Below are 21,252 nucleotides of genomic sequence, written 5' to 3' on the forward strand. Positions count from 1 at the left end.
TTCACACACGATAAACTACCCTCATATTTAAATGCACAAGATCTAGACTACCTAATCCTATTGAAACAGGAGTCTTGTCATTTTACTGCCGTGAAAAAGGAATTAGTTACGTCAGTGCAAAGATTTGATCCTTTTCAGTTCGTGTTAACATTGTTTTAATTCCTAGTAAGCGAAGGCTGGTACACGTAGCGGTACACTTTTGTCAGTTGCGCTTTTAGCATGAATTTAAATATTGGGTCATGAGTTTAAACAGCATAAATAGAAGCTGCATATTCCATAAATTCAGCGATATTTCATTAAAATGGAATCTGTGGAATTACGAGCTTGTAAATCCACGTGACCCGCTTTTATTCGTACTACCATCTTGTCTGATAATGATTTTATACGTTACTATAGAACATTTTATAAAATATAAGATTGCGAGAAGTGAGCGTATTGTTTGCGACGGTTCACAAATTTCCCCTGCCATTTACGAACGTGACACAATAAAAATTACTTGACCCAAAGATGACCTAAATGCTTAAGAAACATAAAATCGCTATATTCGTAATCATAATTAGCCTTGTTAGTTACTATAAATAACCCGAACAAGGCTAGATAACGCTGCCACTGAATTTAGTTATGTTGAGATTTCCTTGGGTGATACCTAACCTCAATTAGGTTCAAAATAACCTCTCCCTTGTTAAGGATTAACGTTCAGATTCAGGCCACATTGGTTTTTTGCTGACAACTGGTCAACATATCAACATGTCTCTCATTGCTAAATCTAGTCTTGCTAATCCAACAAATTTAGTTGACAATTGTTCACAAGTTGCTAACTATTTGACAACGGCAGTTAAACAGTAAGCGGTCAGAATTCATGGTTGCAGTATCGTGCACGTCCCTACGCGTAGGTGTACTGGTGTGTACGGAATGTAATATGGTGGCTGGCAGCGTCACATGGCTATTTAGAGGATCCGAAGACGAGGAGTTGGAAAGAGTTCCCGGTATACCCTCCCATCAGGAACACGCGAAGGAACCGGGAGGAAGCGGGGGGACAGTCACACGAAGAGGCGCTCGGGGCGTTTCAGTTCTAACCGGCATCGTCCGGCTCCCTTTCTTCGTGTTGTCTTTTTTATCCTACGTACATTCGACGTCTCGTTTCTCTCCTTTTTCTTCGGGCTCTATTTTCTGCCCAAGCCACATTAGCATCTCCGTCGCCCGCCCAACCACCGGCCGCTCTGTCTCTGTCGGCGACGTTCGCTTTTTTTTTTGCCCCTCGCTTTGTGTACACGCTCGCGTTTCTCATTTTGCACCTTTGGGAGCTCACGAACCGCCGCTTCACTATTGGTTACAGATAACGCTCGAGTCGTGGCGACAGTAACGCACGAGGGCTGTATGCGAATGGAAGTCGATAGCGGTCTGAGCCAGGCTGTAGCTTGGGAGGACGAAAGAGGTCCATGCGAAAATGCAACTTCATTATTTCGCGGATTTATCATATTTTTTAAGTTAATTCTTTGTTCTATCGTGACGCACTTATGACGCATTCATGAAGCACTCATGACGCACACATGACGCAATCTTGTTGATGCATTTATGACGCATTGTTAATCTTGACGCACTGTTGATACACTCGTGACGCACTGTTGGTGCACATGTGACGCACTCATGACGCACTGTTGATGCATTCGTGATGCACTCATGACGCACTGTTGATGCACTCTTGACGCACTGTTGATACATTTGTGACGCACTGTTGGTGCACCTGTGACGCACTCGTGACGCACTGTTGATGCATTCGTGATGCACTCATGACGCACTGTTGATGCACTCTTGATGGACTGTTGATACAATCGTGACGCATCTATGCTACACTCGTGACTTACATGTGATACTCCCTTGACGCACTCATGACGCATTCATGACGCAGTCTTGACGCACTGTTGATGCATAGGTGAAGCACTCATGACGCAATGTTGATGTATTCTTGAAGCACTGTTGATGCATATGCGTCGCACTCATGACGCAATATTGATGTACTCTTGAAGCACTGTTGTTGCACTTGTGACGCACTCATGATGCATTGTCGATGCACTCTTAACTGACTTGATATACTTGTGACGCACTTGTGACGCACTGTTGATGCATTCTTAACTGACTTGGTATACTTGTGATACACTCATAACGCACTTCTGATGCACTCTTAACTGACTTGATATACTTGTGACGCACTTGTGACGCACTGTTGATGCACTCCTAACTGACTGATATATTCGTGACGCACTGTTGACGCAGCCGTGACTCACATATGCTACACTCATGACTTACATGTGATACATTCATAAAACATTCATAACGCAGTCATGACGCATTTATGACGCACTCATTCATGATACAATCTTGATCAACTGTTGACACACTCGTGTACATCAACAGTGTTACATATGTAAATGTACATATGTTATAAGCATATGTTATCAGAAACATATTTTCATCGCAATTGAATTCTGGTTACAATTTTAATTTTAATAGTAATGATCAAGGATCATGATTTCTTAATTTTCTTTATCTTTGCATTGTAAAAATAATTAGCTGCGAATAACTCAACATGACGACGCGAGTGTAGAAAATTGTAAATAAAGGAATTAGGACTTAAATGACAATATGTGAGTAAATGAAACAGCGTTAATCCCAGAAACAACACACAACCCGGGAAAACAATCAGCAGTAACCTCGGCACGCGAGACACCTAACCAATATCCAAACAGAACGAGAGAGACATCACAGGCGGCACAAAGGGACGTAGCGGAGCGGAAGGAGCCCCGTAATTTGCTTCCATCGCTCACGGGAGAAGAATGAAAAGGGGCGATCGGTGGTTGGTCGGATTAAGCAACGCTCAGATTTTCGACAAACGAAGCAGCAACGCGGAAACCGGACGTCGGTCGCGTTTCTCAACCGGTGCTCGGTCAGTAAGAAGGGACTGGACCCCGACGACCGTGGCTGGGTAGGAAAGAGCTAATATCCTGCGGGAAGGGAAGCTTTTATTTTTCTTTATTAGCCCGGTAACAATGGTGGGGCGAGCGCCGGTGTCAATGGTCTGGCTTTTCGCAAGCTCGAGCGAGTCTGCGAGCCAGCCGAGCGGATGGGACGGGCCGCATCTGCGGATTCCCCTCGCGGTTCATCGTTGTCTGCTTCCAGAAACCGGGAACACGCGTCTGTGACTGTGCGTCGGAAAGAGTTATGCGGGGAGACGGAATGATATTAAAAAAAAATACAACGGAAAATAACCTGCTGCCTTCGGGCACACGTGTCAGACAAGTGTCGAGTTAATGTTTTATGTTGGAATGGAGATCTCATTTTTTAAAAGTACTTTTACTTACGTAAAATACATTTTGCGTTACAGGATATGACCATAAGATGGATGTGTATAGTTCAGATTTACTCCTTCTAGTTTTCTTAGTTTTTCTAAGGGTCATGGTCGTTCTAAATTTTTCTGAGATTCTCTCTGAATCTTCCATACTTCACATCAAGTTTTTGATGTGGTCTTTTAATTCTCCCTAAGTTTTCCTTAGGTGTCCCAGTCTGTCTCCTAATCCACATATCTTCACATTCTTCGTAGGATTATCACTTATGGCAACCGTAACCCTTTAAAGTATAATACCGTGACGCACTTCTGACGCACTAGTGATGTACTGTTGATACACCCGTGACACACTCTTGACGCACTCATGACGCACTGTTCATGTACTTGTGACGTATTCTTGATGCACCTGCTATTCACTCGTGACGCACCTATGACGCACCCTTGATTCAGTCGTAACACCGTCTTGACGCACTCATGACGCACTGTGGATGTACTCGTGACGCATTCTTGATGCACCTGCTATTCACTCGTGACGCACCTATGACACACCCTTGATTCAGTCGTGACACCCTCTTGACGCACGCATGACGCACTGTGGATGTACTAGTGACGCACTCGTGACGCACCTACGATATACTCTAAATTCAGTCATGGTTATCCTCTTGACGCACTCATGACGCACTGTGGATGTACTCGTGACGCACATTTGACGCACCTGCTGTTCAATCGTGACGCACTTACGACGCACTTGCGACTCACTCGTGACGCACCTACGATGCATTCGTAATGTACACATGACGCACCTGTGACGCACTCTTGACGCACACTGTATTCGAAATATGAATCAGACATATCTTTTCACTCTTTGAGTTCTTGATTCTGCAAAAATAGATAAAATCTTAATAATAGAAAATTTTAACATTTTAACTTTCTTTAGTTGTAGCTAACTATGAATGACACCCTCGAAAATTGTATGTTAAGTTGCTAATGAAAAGAAGCTCGACTCGTGTACGCAAAGAACGTGAATCGAACTATAATTTCCGTCTTCAAAGTTCGTCACACCGTGCACTAATACGAGAGTAACCTGATATAACATGAAAACCCATCTCGCGGAGACTTTAATCAAATATACCGAATGCCCTTGCACGTGCAACGCCCCGTCGAGCAAAGATATTTCCTCGTGGCTGTGCAACACGCGAAAAACAACCGGGATGCGCTCGAAAAAAGCCGCAGACCGGCAATAGAGCTTGCTAGAAGCCAGACCATTGACACTGGCCCGCGCCTTCGCATTGTTACGGCACCTGGCTAATAAAGAAAAATAAAAGCTTTCTGTCGGATATTAGCTTGGTGCTCCTCTTTTTTTCTCTCTTCCGTCGGGGAAAAAGGAAAGGGAAGATCGACGCGACGAAACTGTAGGATCGTGACGCGATTCTCAAAGAAGCAAATTTATGACTCGCTCGAACATTGATCCATGAAGAATTGGTACAGGAAGAATAGTGCTATATATTGTTTCTGAATTAATTTGTTTTGTCGTTGTTTGCCGTATTATTATTTGCACTCTTTAATTTTTTTTATTAGCTCTTTCAAAGTAGATCAAGATGGCGGTTCTTAATAAAATGGCGACGGTGTGTATGACAAATTTATTTATTACAACTAGTGTAATAATTTATACAATTTATAAGGTTCAAGTGGAGTATGATGTCCAGCCATATTGGGCATAGTGTAAAGGATTAAGGACAATTTTAATTTTCCTAGAAAACACGTCTCGAACACTAATGTCATCAGACGCTAATTTCCTAGAAGAGGGAGGCCGACTAATCGACGGCAAATGGCAGAAAAGTAGAGTGCCTGAGCAAACGTCCAGCTAATATCAACTTTCGTCCCCCTATAGTTATCCGGCTCACGAAACATCGAAAAACAACACTCCCCTCGTCGATGGGGTACGCAATTAGGGAGGGTCCTTGTGTGCAAAATTGTTCCAGCGAACTGGATACTGATGGATGGGTCGAGTATCCAGGATCGCTCTCGTCACCATGGAAATTCGACGATTGATGCCGCGAATTTCTACCTGGATCTGTGAATGGCCAGGGGATTCACTTTGGAAATTATTTTACGCGATGTCGAACGCTCGAGTGTAGGCAAACTTTTATCTTTCAATTTTCCTCATTATAAGCTCGTAGAATGCCTTGTCATAGAGGTTATGTTTTAGGCGGACCTGTTACACACGTGAAAAACGTAATGGGCCAGCGCATGAGGAATCCTTTCATGAATAGTTATCCTTTCATGAATAGTTAATTTAACCTGAACCTAATCCAAATTTAATTTAACCTAGTCCACATGTTTTACGTACTTTTACCGTGCGCCTAAAAGCGGTTTACCGTGTATTTTGTTAAATAACCAAGATTTAATTATTTCGTTTATGGGAGGATCTTCAAGTATCACGTTTTATTGATGCACTTTAGATACACTCTTGATGCATTTGTGACGCATCTATGACACACATGTTACTCACACATGACGCACTCTTGATGCAATCTTGACGCACTGTGGATGCGGTCGTGACGGGCTCATGACGCACTACTGGCACATTCGTAACGCACTGTTGATACAGTCGGGACGCACACATGACGCACTGTTGATGCAGTCGTGACGCATTCATGATGCACTGTGGATACACTTGTGACGCACTGTTGATGCACTCTTGATGCACTGTCGTTACAGTCGTGACGCACTCTTGACGCAATCTTGACGCACTGCCGATGCACTCATGACGCACTGTTGATACACCGGTGATGCACTGTTGATGCACTCTTGATACACTCGTGATGCACTCTTGACGCATTCATGTCGCATTAATGACGCAATTTTGACGCACTGTTGATGCTCTTGTGACGCACACATGACGCACTGTTGATGCATTCTTGACGCACTGTTGATACAAGATTGAATTATTTCATTTCTGCAAGGATTTTCAAGTATCTTCAGGCAATCACAGATCCAGAATTTTATTGTTGCTGTTGGACCTAACCCAATCTTAATGCAAATTCACATAACCTAACATAATCGAATGGCCACATGTTCTACTTTAAACATGAGCTTCAAAGTGGATAACAATGTATTTTGTTTAATAACCAAGTATTCATGACGCACTCTTGACGCATTCATGACGCACTCTTGATGTTCTTGTAACGCACTCATGACGCACTGTATACAAGATTGAATTATTTCATTTCTGTGAGGATTTTCAAGTATCTTCAGGCAATTACATATCCAGAATTTAATTGTTGCTGTTGGACCTAACCCAAACTTAACGCAAATTCAATCTAACCTAACATAATCGAACGGCCATATGTTTTACTTTGAGCATGTGCTTTAAAGTGATTGACAGTGTATTTTGTTTAATAATCAAGAATTCATGATGCACTCTTGACGCATTCATGACGCACTCTTGATGTTCTTGTAACGCACTCATGACGCACTGTATACAAGATTGAATTATTTCATTTCTGTGAGGATTTTCAAGTATCTTCAGGCAATTACAGATCCAGAATTTTATTGTCGCTGTTGGACCTAATCCAAGCATAATCCAAATTCAATTTAACCTAACTTTTAGTCCAATGGCCACACGTTTTACTTTTACTGTGGGCTTCAAAGTGGTTCACCGTACATTTTGTTAAATAACCAAGGTTGAATTATCTGATTTCAGTGAAGATGTTCGAGTATCTTCAGGCAATTACAGATTCAGAATTTAATTGTTGCTGTTGAACGAAGTAAATAGTACTTTTCCCCGTACAATTAATCCAATATAAATGATCGCGGCTGCTTTATCTGTTACAGATCCGAAGATGAAGTGGCCATTAGTGCTGACTTGTTTTCTGCTGCCGCATTCGTGCATCCTCGGCGCATCGCATGCCGGTAAGTGGTTATTCTTGCTGTTTCTTATTCACCGATCGTCGGAATAAATTATATCGTCGGCAATCATCTCGTTATTGCGGCCATCGACCATGTGACAGGTCGATGAATACCTAGAACGTTTCCGAATAAATTAGCAACCCTTCACAGGCCTGAATTCGATTATCCCAAAATAGATCGGACATTTGCAAAATAACGAAATACGTTTATCAAAATATTAGCGAAAATTTCATTGTATCAATTAGTCAAAATATTAGAGAAAATGTCGTTGTATCAATTAGTCAAAATATAGAGAGAAAGAAACAGTCGATCAATCACCCGAAAGAAGTTGGAACTTCCTTTAGAAATCAATTCGTCCGAGTAGAGAAATTCTTGGGTAACCCCGAATTCACTTTTTCCCGGGTCATAAATCTCCGGGGTACCTTTCACGGCCCTAAAAATCGAGCAAGACATTCACGAGCGTCCCGTTAATAAATGTTCGATACAGCGACAGCGATGCTCAAAGGGTTGAACTCGACAATAAAATCGACGCCACGATTTCCGGCCGTGCTGTTATCGCCTCATAAATCATTTCCAGGATCGACTGAGCGCCGGCGTGAAGGTTAGGTCGCAAGACCCTTTAGTTTCAAGCAACGAGCCGTGAAAGCTGGAGAAACAGACGAATCATGTTCGCTTTCTTTCTATTAAGGAGGGTGCAAAATCCTCGATTGGCGGAACGGAAACCGCCCGTGAAACGGGGGTGCTAAATTACGGTCATCCTGGAAATGTTATGGGGTGGTAGACCCATTTACGACATTTGCCTCAGTATCTCAGACAAATTCGAAAACTGGAAGTCACGCTGGCAGATTTTATTTGGACTTGTCGCTTCAAATTTTTGGGTGACTTGGAGTATGGGGTGATTAGTTAAATAAGATTGAAGGACGTCTTCATCTCAAGGATTCAAGAATTCAAGGATTTAAGGATGCAAGGATTCGAGAATTCAAGGATTCGAGAATTCAGGCATTCGAGAATAATTCAAGGTTTCGATAATTCAAGGATTCGAGAATTCAAGGATTCGAGAATTCACGGATTAGAGAATTCAAGGATTCGAGAATTCAAGGATTCGAGAATTCAAGGATTCGAGAATTCAAGGATTCGAGAATTCAAGGATTAAAGAATTAAAGAATTCGATAATTCAAGGATTCTAGAATTCAAGGTTTCGAGAATTCACGGATCAGAGAATTCAAGGATTCGAGAATTCACGGATTAGAGAATTCAAGGATTCGAGAATTCAAGGATTCGAAAATTCACGGATTCGAGAATTCAAGGATTCGAGAATTCAAGGTTTCGAAAATTCAAGGATTCGAGAATTCAAGGATTCGAGAATTCAAGCATTCAAGAATTCAAAAATTCAAGGATTTACGGATTCAAAGATTGAACTGAAAGGTGGAAATGCTTTCTAAATGCATAATAAATATGGCACTTATCAAGGAAAATCAGTCTGGCTCTGGGTCTGCAACTTGTTAGGTGTACACACAGTCTGGAACACACTGCCTCTGGAGACACTTTGATTTAAGTTTTGACCCAGGAACTCTCAACACTTATTTAATTTTACTCATCTGAAATCCACATTCAACACATATTTTCATATTAAATCTTGCACCTGGGTATGTGACTTCTTGCTAGAAGTTGTCTTTGTTGTCTGAGGTGTCTGCGTATATGTGTATTTGAGGTGTCTGAGTATCTGAGGTATCTGAGGTATTTGAAATGTCTGAGCTGTCTGAGGTGTCACTGTAGTTTGAGCTGCCTCTGTAGTCTGAGGTGTCTGAGGTGACTCTGTAGTCTGAGGTGTCTCTGTAGTTTGAGCTGCCTCTGTAGTCTGAGGTGTCTGAGGTGACTCTGTAGTCTGAGGTGTCTCTGTAGTTTGAGCTGCCTCTGTAGTCCGAGGTGTCTGAGGTGACTCTGTAGTCTGAGGTGTCTCTGTAGTTTGAGCTGCCTCTGTAGTCCGAGGTGTCTGAGGTGACTCTGTAGTCTGAGGTGTCTGAGGTGACTCTGCAGTCTGAGGTGTCTCTGTAGTCTGAGGTGTCTCTGTAGTCTGAGGTGTCTCTGTAGTCTGAGGTGTCTCTGTAGTTTAAGATATCTGACGTATTTGAGGTGTCTGAGGTCCCTAAGTATCTGAAGTGTCTGAGGTGTCTCTGTAGTTTGAGTTGCCTCTGTAGTCTGAGGTGTCTCAGGTGTCTCTGTAGTCTGAGGTGTCTCTGTAGTGTGAGGTGTCTAAGGTGTCCCTGTGGTTTGAGGTGTCTCTGTAGTCTGAGGTGTCTGAGGTGTCTGAGGTGTCTATGGTGCCTCTGTAGTCTGAGGTGTCCTTCTAGTTTGAGGTATTTGAGGTGTCTCTGTAGTCTGAGGTGTCTGAGGTGTCTTTATAGTCTAACCTGCCTCTACAGTCTGAGGTGTTTAAACTATCTTTGTCATCCAAGTATCCGAGGCATCCGACTCCCACATCATCAACCACACACTCACCGCTCCAACTCTCCCAAAATTCCCAAAATTGTCAATATACTTGAAAAACTGTGACGTGAAAAGTTTCCAGTAATGCACAGCCATCTATGCCCCATAACCGCAGAGCTTATGGGTCTGTCCTCTGCTGAGTTGCACACGACCGGACAAATTGCCTTTTCTTCCCTTTTCCATCCCCTTCCAGCCGACTCCGAACATATTGTTCTTATTGTTCCGGTTTCCGTGGCGATTAATCACCCACCACTGATCCCCTTTTACTGGCCAACTAATCGAAATCGAACGGGGAGAAATCGGATGCTGGACGGTCCGAGGTATGCTTAGGAATTTTAATTTCGGGCTGTTGTTCGACGTTTACCGGGAAATTCAGGACAGTAAATTGATGGTTATGGTAGTCTTTCTTTTTTCGGGGTCGTTAGACATGTAGGGAATTGGTTTTATAAAATGTAAGTTTAGTTTTACTGTGCGAGGCGAGGCTTTTATTGCGAATGACGGTGTCTAGGGAAATTTTGTACGGTCATATTTCTTACAATACGGAAGGTTACGATTCATAATTTTTAGGAGAACATTTTCAGAAGTTCTCTTCGGAGTTTTTAATTTACGATTCTCGATACAAAGAATTACACTTAATTATCAGTGTATCGGTTCATTGGAAGATATTAAATTCAAAGGAAAATTTAGCTCTTGCCTAGCGTCCTACTATCGTGAGCCTAATTTGCATGCGAATGGGCCGTAAAAGAACTGTGCAGATAAGCTAAAGGCACGTAAATATTTTCAAGCCAGTGCTAACTTGGCTAATAAACAGCTTAAAGGGTCATAATCGTATAACGGATAATACTGCTCCGAGTAGTCTAATCTTAATTCCGATTATGATCTCGGTGTACGACATTGTGCGTCGTTAGTAATCTCCTTCATCTTAATAACACACCATCTTGCGCCTCATGTCACTAATAAAATAACTTCAGCGTAGAAACTTATTATTTACGTACATTTTAATAGGGGAATAAAAAAAACGTCAAGTGGAATATAATTTCATAAACGTATCCATTACTGTGATGGATACGCACGTTGTGTGTGTATCGGTTCTTATCGCCGGATGTTACATTACCATACGTTAAGTTATTGCTATCGTCACGCGCCTTATTGCCACGCGCTGTATCGTCACGCACCGAATACTGTAATCGTATTTCTATGTTGAGGCTTTACGTTTTTAATTATTTTGTTGCATTACCTTGTGTTAAAGTATATGTATCGTTATGTGTCATGTAACGTCACGCGCTGTATCGTCACGCGGCGTACTGTCACGCTTCGTATTGTCATGCGTTGTATCGTCACGCGTTGTATTTCTACGTGTTGAGTTTTTCCGCCTTGAATTCCTTCGCGTTGTATTTCCACGCTTTAGAATTCCACACGTTATACCGTCACGCGCTGTATCGTCACGCGCTGTATTGTCACGCGCCATATTGTCACGTGCTGTATTCCTACGCGTTGAATCACTACGCGTCGTATCGTCACGCGTCGTACTGTCACGCGTTGTACTTTCACGCGCCGTATTGTCACGCGCCCTATCGTCACGCGTCGTATTGTCACGCGCCGTATCGTCACGCGTCGTATCTCTACGAAGCAATATTTCTACGCGTTGAGATCTTAAGCCTTGAATTCCTTCGCGTCGTATTTCCACGCGTTAGAATTCCACACGTTGTACCGTCACGCGCTGTATCGCCCCGCACTGTATTGCCACGCGTCATATTGTCACGTGCTGTACTCCTACGCGTTAAATCACTACGCGTCGTATCGTCACGCGTCGTAATGTCACGCGTTGTACTGTCACGCGCCGTATCGTCACGCGTCGTATCGTCACGCGTCGTATTATCATGCGTCGTATTGTCACGCGCCGTATCGTCACGCGTCGTATCTCTACGAAGCAGTATTTCTACGCGTTGAGATCTTATGCCTCGAATTCCTTCGTGTCGTATTTCCCCGCGTTAGAATTCCACACATTATACCGTCACGCGCTGTATCCTCACGCGCTATATTGTCCCGCGCTGTATTATCACGCGCCCTATTACCACGTGCCGTATTCCTACGCGTTGAATCACCACCTATTAAATTTCCACGCGCCATATTACCCTGCGCTATATTCCTACGCGTTGCATCGCCCCCTATTAAATTTCCCCGCGCCATATCGTCCTGCCTCATATCGTCAAGCGCTATAATATCACGCGTCCTATCGCTACGAACAAAGTTAGTATATTATACTAAAATAAAACAAAACGCACGAAACCTAACGAAGAAGAGACCATATCGAAAAATCAAGATCCTTCGGTACAATGGAAATTCGTTAGATTTACCTTCGGTTCCCGTAATTTCCTCGCGAGGCAATACGTTGCGGGGGCTCGAGGGGGGCGGCCGGCGAGTATTTGCTTTGAAGCAATCTACACAGAGGGAAAAAAGAGAGGGGGTACACGCGCGGCCTGATAGAAGCAAGCTTTTTCATCGGAAGAGAACTAATTTTGCGACGATGAAAATGCACGTTTACAGACCGTGGCTGGGCACAAGGGTGAGCCAGTCGGAAGGGAGATGAACCACAAGGGGGTGGGGATGAACCGTGCGAGTGGGAGAAAGAAAAACGATAGCCTGGAGCTGAATTCGTTTGTTCCTTGTCCCCGACGGCTCTGTAACTTTGTAATGAAGGTCCTGTCTACATATGTGGATCGTAATACATGGTTATTTCCGGTTAATGGGGTGTGAAACAAAGGGACGTCTTTGATCATGTCGTCAAGTATCTTCGATACTGTGTTCGTCTTTGTATTTAAAATTTTGCTTACTGTTATTGATAGGCCTTGAACACCTTGCAAGCTTAATTCTCATATATCACATATGTGTAAGGTTACTGGTTATAGTTTGTAAATTACAATAGGGGCAATTAAGAAGACACCATAAAAATTTGGGGTTATGTAGATACTGTTTGAGGTTATGTAAATATTGAGGTTATGTGAACACTGTTTGAGGTTATGTGAATACTATTTGAGGTTATGCAAGTACTGTTTGAGGTTATGTGAATTCTATTTGAGGTTACGTAAGTACTGTTTGAGGTTATGTGAATACTATTTGAGGTTATGTAAATATTGAGGTTATGTGAACACTGTTTGAGGTTATATTATTACTATTTAAGGTTATGTGAGTACTATTTGAGGTTATGTAAGTATTGAAGTTATGTGAATACTATTTGAGGTTATATGAATACTGTTTGAGGTTATGTGAATACTATTTGAGGTTATGTAAGTATTGAAGTTACGTGAATACTATTTGAGGTTATGTAAGTACTGTGTGACATTATGATTTATGTTTACAGTACTGTTTAGAGGTTAAGCTGCCATGAACCTCCATTCATTGCCCCATGTTTTGCGCGCTGAATTATGTCAATTTGTTCAATCACATTAATATAATGTGTAATGTTTGATCATAAAACCTGAATCATGACGACTGCAAATCTCTGGAAGTTATTACTTTAACAAGCCAAAGGGACATTCGTTTCCGGGCAAGCTCTAAAAAATACGAGGGGCCGTAAATCGGGAATCGGTCGATAGAGGTCGCGAAACTCCATGTTTACACGGGCTTAATGTCGCGCTGATATTCGAAATAATAGCGTGAGCTACAACATGGCTCAACGTGGAACGGTTAGATTTACTGTTTCCAGTTTGCAATGGGGTCGCTGTGAGCAGGGTACACGAGCGACACAGGCGATGGAAATTCGCGAACAAAAAGTGACATCCATCTTACGTGTTCCTGTACCGTGTGACGGATCGACAGGCGTTGATTTGGATGCTGATCCATCGCGGAACACGAGATCTCGATGTTTCGGTGTTATTGAATTTCACCGTGTCAATTTGTTTCGCGTGGCTCCCGATTTGTTGCTTGAATCGCGGCTATATATTCCTCCAAGGATAACAATAGTAAGACGTGTCTCTTATATATTAACCAACGCATCCATTTTGTTTGTGACGTGGCGCCATCTATTTGCGGTATCCTTCTGGTCTTACAAATAATTTTATTGGCATAAATTTTATATTGAACCGTAACTAAAATATCTTCCTTATCAATATGACTTTGTATTTATATTACTAAAAATTAATGCAAAACCTAACCTAAAATTATGATAAAGAAACGTTTCTATAAAAGATTGTCCACGAGTGTAACAATGTAACCGTAACTGAAATACCTTCCTAATCAATATGACCCTGTATTTATATTGCTGAAAATTAATGCAAAACCTAACCTAAAATTGTGATAAAGAAATGTTTGTATAAAAAATTGTCCACGAGTGTAACACTGTAACCGTAACTAAAATACCTTCCTAATCAATATGACCCTGTATTTATATTGCTAAAAATTAATGCAAAACCTAACCTAAAATTATGATAAAGAAACGTTTCTATAAAAGATTATCCACGAGTGTAACAATGTAACCGTAACTAAAATACCTTCCTAATCAATATGACCCTGTATTTATATTGCTGAAAATTAATGCAAAACCTAACCTAAAATTTTGATAAAGAAATGTTTCTATAAAAGATTGTCCACGACTGTAACAAAGTATCGATAAATAAAGGTAATGGGGAATTAATAATCCGTGAGACCGCGCATCTTTTATTGCAAACGTCAGTATCCGTCAAAGCAACGATCGAATCATTCCGCAGCCCGCCACAAAGGAGATAAAAGGTCAACAGTTAGTTCCAGAGAGATTGTTCGCGTAACCACGTCGTCGACAACGGTCTTTACGCCATTGTCCTCTTGGAATCCATGCCATTAACGAGTTTCGAGCTTCTTACTTTCCGTTCGCCCTTTCTTTCCATCTCTGAAGTGTCGTTGCATCGACCCCGTCCTCGATCGACAAAGACGGCTTTGCGAGGTCCGAAGCTGCCAATTAAGGTGGTTATCAAATTCAGCGTTCAAAGGGAATCACTGATCACAAGTCCGGAATTGAATGCCGGAGACATCGGCCCACCTGCTAACTTTTTTACGACTCCGGGCAATCACTCCGCCATTGTGCTCCTTGTAAGACGATTCCGTTTCGATCACCCACGACACCAATCATCCTTTGCCTGTTATCATTAAAACGGAATTGGCTCGTTTCGCTATTATGTATATTCCCGTATGTCGATCGTTATAAATTGGCAAGGTTAAACTTTCATTTCATGTCGTCAAATAAATAAAACTAGGTTCGAAAGTTATAGGTTTTACTGACGTATCGACGTTTTAATTCGAAATCATTTATAATAGGTTAAAATGACCCTTCATACGTCAGGCACGTCAGTGACAGAGCCTTCTTCGGTTAATTAAAATACGTTTTCCTTTATTCGTGTCCCGACCCAGGTAATTTCGTGAAAGCCCAATATGGTTCGCCTCAAATTTCGCCAACGGCATAATTGTTGCTGACGCGTAAAAAATATGCACTGTAAAGTAGCTTCGACAATAGGCTTCGAGGAGAGCCAAGCCTCCATGTCATTGTTCTCAGCCAGCCATTAACAAGTTCCCTTCTTAGTTGACGTCCACGAGTTTGCAAAGCGATGGCACTTTAATCGAGAACTTCTCGATTAACTCGAAAATCGGCTAAAACCAAAAATTATTAACGATACAAACTTTCGAACGATACAATTCCTTTCGATCTTTCATCGTGGATTAACGATGATCATTCTCAAAGGTGACCTTGAACACTAAACGCGTGCGCAGTAGATAACGAAGAATAATTAATCTGCGCAGTGAAGTGCATGTATTAAACACACCAAACCGAAATATAATAACTTTTCTGCGCATAAATATCACGCATACTTAACGACTGCGCATATGTTTTATACCAAACGTTCGTAAAGCTACTTTTTCAAAGAACTGTAAGGAGAATGCTAATTTAAAATACGTCTTTCAAATGTCATACAGAGTTCTTTCAGAGCTTATTCCCTTACTTTTCGATAGTAAAACCTAACAATCCTTTAAGTTTATTCTTTAATCCACTGCTTCAGATTCAAATTAGATTCTGTCACGGTTCCGATCATTTTATTTGAACGAAGAAATGAAATAATAATTCTGTCTCAGAGTATGCAGTGTTTCCTCGGTTGAACATCAGTTCCTTCTCAATTCCTGTAAAGAATCTGCTTGATGAAAAGTTTCACGTATACGTCACTTTTATCTCCCATCTTTCGTATTGTCAGAATTTCTCTCGAAGTCACGATTTTTCGCTCGAATCCACTAATTTTACAAATCTCATCCGACTCAGCTAAAAAACGTGTCTCCAATTGTCATTCAAAAAGTCTTGTCGTGTAAAGTTAGAACCACATAAATTAACAACAGTTCATTTTCCCGATAAAACCTTGACCACATTTTAAAGCAAGCTTCAAAGAAGGGAAAATGCATATACAATCGCGATAGAACGATCGATTGTTTGAGCAAGTACCATTAACGAGTTTCCAGGTTCTTTTGTTAGTTTGCGATCGGCCAAAGCGCCACTCGAATCGACGTAGACGCCTAGCGCCGCGCCGTTAGTCTCGAAGCCGCCAATTAAGTCAAAAGGGGAAAGTCTCGTCAAGTTCCCCGAGATGCGGTTCCTTTAGCCCTCTGTTAAGGTGTGCACTTTGCTCCCCCTCTGCCCCTCTGTCTCGAGATCGAACTACAAGTTGCCAGACCGGTGAACAAGGGATTGTTTCCTGTGATACACACAGCCCCGACGGAAGATTTGCCAGAATGGCACCGAACAAGTTGCATACCGCCGGACAAGTAGCGCAATCGAGTGCCAGGTATAGGTTAGGTTTCGATACATAGGCTGGAACGCGTGCCAGCACATGCCCAAAGGATATCGACCTCTCTGTCGTTATGTGGGATGTGTAATTGTTTCGATCTGGCTTCATCCCTTTACTGCGAAAGGATTTAGGGGAGTTCACGGACTTTTTTTGGAAAGGGGATCGTGGAAATTGTTTGTACAGTAGGCTTTGTTATATAGGTTGCGTGATATACTGCAATACGTTACATTGTTTTGTGAAAAATTCGGGTTAGGTTAGATTGTTGGTAAGTGTTGACGAGTGGTGATACGTGTGGTGGTGCGAGGATGCGTGCTGATATGATGCATTGATGTACCACGTGTGGTAATACAAGATGGCGAATTACGGTGCGTTGATGTACTACGCGTGGTATTACAAGATGGTGAATTATGGTGCGTTGATGTACCACGCGTGGTATTACAAGATGGTGAATTATGGTGCGTTGATGTACCACGCGTGGTATTACAAGATGGTGAATTATGGTGCGTTGATGTACCACGCGTGGTATTACAAGATTATGAATTATGGTGCGTTGATGTACCACGCGTGGTATTACAAGGTGGCGAATTACGGCGCGTTCATCTACCACGCGTGGTATTACAAGATTATGAATTAGGGCGCGTTGATGTACCACGCGTGGTATTACAAGATGGCGAATTACGGCGCGTTGATGTTACACGCGTGGTATTACAAGATGGCGAAATACGGCGCTTTGATCTACCACGCGTGGTATTATAAGATGGCGAATTACGGCGCGTTGATCTACCACGCGTGGTATTACAAGATTATGAATTAGGGCGCGTTGATGTACCACGCGTGGTATTACAAGATGGCGAATTACGGCGCGTTGATGTTACACGCGTGGTATTACAAGATGGCGAAATACGGCGCTTTGATCTACCACGCGTGGTATTATAAGATGGCGAATTACGGCGCGTTGATCTACCACGCGTGGTATTACAAGATTATGAATTAGGGCGCGTTGATGTACCACGCGTGGTATTACAAGATGGCGAATTACGGCGCGTTGATGTTACACGCGTGGTATTACAAGATGGCGAAATACGGTGCGTTGATGTACCACGCATGGTATTACAAGATGGCGAATTATGGCGCGTTGATCTACCGCGCGTGGTATTACAAGATGGCGAATTATAGCGCGTTGATCTACCACGCGTGGTATTACAAGATTACGAATTACGGCGCGTTGATGTACCACGCGTGGTATTACAAGATGGCGAAATACGACGCGTTAATGTACCACGCGTGGTATTACAAGATTACGAATTACGGCGCGTTGATGTACCACGCGTGGTATTAGAAGATGGTGAAATACGGCGCGTTAATGTACCACGCGTGGTATTACAAGATGGCGAAATACGGTGCGTGGATGTACCACGCGTGGTATTACAAGATGGCGAAATACGGCGCGTTGATCTACCCACGCGTGGTAATACAAGATGGCGAATTACGATGCGTTGATGTCCCACGCGTGGTATTACAAGATGGCGAATTACGGCGCGTTGATGTACCACGCGTGGTATTACAAGATGTCGAATTATAGAGCGTTGACTTACCACGCGTGGTATTACAAGATGGCGAATTACGGCGCGTTGATCTACCACGCGTGGTATTACAAGATGGCGAATTACGATGCGTTGATGTCCCACGCGTGGTATTACAAGATGGCGAGTTATAGCGCGTTGATGTACCACGCGTGGTATTACAAAATGGCGAATTACAGCGCGTTGATCTACCACGCGTGGTATTACAAGATGGCGAATTACGGCGCGTTAATCTACCACGCGTGGTAATACAAGATTACGAATCACGGCGCGTTGATGTACCACGCGTGGTAATACAAGATGGCGGAATACGCTTGAAATACCACTACTCTACAGAGTATTGTGCTTCGTATTACTACTCATGGTGTTATAACGCGTTGCAATATAACTGCAGGAAAACTTGCCCTGTCACCACGGTTTCCACGAATCGTAGAACGGCATGTCCGCACAGAAGCGGCAATATAACGAGAAGCTTCCATAAAAGTATTCATGCCGTAAAACTTGAACAGACTCCTTTAAATACGGATCGTCGGATGTAACGAATAGAAGAAAGAGGCAGGAAAAAATTCATAGAAAGAGAGAGTAAGGTTGAATCGACGGGGATCAAGCTAAATGGCGCGGGAATGGAAGTGCTTTTTACGAGGTTACCGACCACTCGAGCCCGTGAAGTGGCTTTCGCTACGTTTTCGCCACCCTAGCGTTTATGATAGCTCGTTTGAGTCCCTTCAGTTCGCGGCATCGCCGATGTTGTCGAAGAAACTGCTAGCTGTAATAAAACTAGCATGGCGAGGCCTAGCCTAACCCGGGTGTTTTTAAACGGCGTCAACGGAGAGGTTAAAACATTGCTCGCAGAAAGCTTCCTTCTCTTCTGGAATTAAAAAATGTTCAACCAGTTTTCCTCGTTTTCTGTAAGGCTTCGCGATCTTACAGACTACGGTTCAATTAGATAATTGAAACGCTATGTACCATCTAATACTTTCTTTTACCTCCGTTTTATATGGATCTTCGTTTTTATTACTGTGGCAGCTCGTAAAAAGCTTCTCTTGCTGATATTCTTATTATTTTTAAAAGCACAGGATGTGATGTCATATCTTAACGTTTTTCTAGGTTAGGATATTGATTTCGTAGAAACGTAGTCCATCAAATTAGTTTCGTGTTACTGAATATAATTTCTAACCTCATTTATCGAAGCATCATTCAAATATTAAAATAATGTCATAATATTAAAAGTGTCGTAACTGTTGCCATAGTAATCCCGTCCCTGAAACATAATTTAATATAACCTCAACCACGCCTCACCGACCACAAACAACCTTAATCCCCGTTACCATTTTTCCAAACAGTTTCAGAGATCACCCATTCCCAGTATCTCTGAAACAGTTCTCAAGACAAACAATACATGCCAACATCGAGGCAGCACGCACGACTAGGCTTGATCCAAACCCTGTCACCCCTTTCTCTCCTTTTCCCGCTTGGCCGAGTGTGAAACCAAGAATCAGAAGGGTGGACACGAAGAGTCGAGGCTCCCCAAGCCACGACCTTCCTCTACTCGTTCAGGGGTTGTGTTTGCGGACGGGGGACTGAGTTAGCATAATTTCGTCTAGCTTCGGTGCATTTGATCGCTCAGGAATAGTTTCTCGTTATGTCGTTCGTGTACCACTGGTGGCGCTTCATTCAGTTAGCGGTGTAGGCACGTAGATGATATAGGTGCATAGGTGACATAGGGACAGAAGTGGTACAAGCACATACGTGGTATAGGCACATAGGTGACATGGGCATATAGGTGGTATAACTATGTAGGTGTCATAGGCACATAGGTGGTATAGGTATGTAGGTGTCATAGGCACATAGGGAGTATTGGCACATAGGTGATATAGGCACATAGGTGATATAGGCACATAGGTGATATAGGCACATAGGTGATATAGGCACATAGGTGATATAGGCACATAGGTGTCATAGGCACATAGGGGGTATTGGCACATAGGTGGTACAGGTATGTAGGTGTCATAGGCACATATGTAGTATAGACACATAGGTGGTATAGGTATGTAGGTGTCATAGGCACATAGGTGGTATAGCCACATAGGTGACATAGATACATAGGTGGTATAGGCACATAGCCACATAGGTGACATAAGCACATAGGTGGTATAGGCACATAGGTGACATAGGCATATAGGTGGTAGAGGCACATAGGTGACATAGGCATATAGGTGGTAGAGGCACATAGATGATATAGGACCATAGGTGACATAGGGACAGAGGTGATATAGGCACTTAGGCGGTATAAGCATATGTATATGTAATATAGATACATGTGGTATAGGTGACTATGGTATATTCACTGTGATTATATCATCACAGTCACTATATCATCAGTAACTGTAGTATAATCACATATGTGGTATACATATGTGATACAGATACATATGTAGTATAAGATACATAGGTGGCATGAACACATATAGGTCAAAACTCATATAGGCACGTATCATCAATGACTGTAGTATAGTCACATATGTGGTATACATATGTGATACAGATACATATGTGGTATAGATACATAGGTGGCATGAACACATATAGGTCAAAGCTCATATAGGCACGTATCATCAATGACTGTAGTATAGTCACATATGTGGTATACATATGTGATACAGATACATATGTGGTATAGATACATAGGTGGCATGAACACATATAGGTCAAAGCTCATATAGGCACGTATCATCAATGACTGTAGTATAGTCACATATGTGGCATACATATGTGATATAGATACATATGTGGTATAGGTACATAGGTCGTATGGACACATATAGGTCATAGCTCATACAGGCACATAGCTGGTCTTATTCTAAAGAAAAAAATCTAACTGCAGCAAATGATGTGATGACTTAGTCCTAATTGAACTAGAGGTAAATTTTATCGAACGATGTAGTAGGAATAATAGCACCTAACCTAAGAATACCGTCCATTTCAATCGGACGAAACGCAGACGAAGATCGAGATAGAGTGGACGGGATATGGAAATGTGAAAAAAGGAAGGAAAAGGCAGTAGGAAGTCGAGACGGGTTTTAATCGTCACCGTCGCGTTCCTTTTTTGTGGCACCGTGTGCCAGTG

The 21,252-nt window shown here is 42.4% G+C and overlaps 1 protein-coding gene across 5 annotated transcripts in view; it reads left to right on the forward strand.

Annotated features, from left to right (window-relative positions):
• Positions 1 to 21,252, forward strand: part of LOC100884026 (uncharacterized) — a 392,036-nt gene that overhangs the window by 222,335 nt on the left and 148,449 nt on the right. For 4 of the 5 annotated variants that reach the window (XM_012283875.2, XM_076541524.1, XM_076541525.1 and 1 more), the window contains one exon: positions 7,181 to 7,258. In XM_012283875.2, coding sequence (XP_012139265.1) covers positions 7,189 to 7,258 — 70 coding nt within the window. In that variant the 5' untranslated portion in view covers positions 7,181 to 7,188. Of the gene's footprint in view, positions 1 to 7,180; positions 7,259 to 21,252 lie in introns of those variants that run through there. The other variant, XM_012283879.2, reaches the window with a different exon arrangement.

The sequence above is a fragment of the Megachile rotundata genome, chromosome 16, assembly GCF_050947335.1.
Source record: "Megachile rotundata isolate GNS110a chromosome 16, iyMegRotu1, whole genome shotgun sequence".
Taxonomy (NCBI): Eukaryota; Metazoa; Arthropoda; class Insecta; order Hymenoptera; family Megachilidae; genus Megachile; species Megachile rotundata.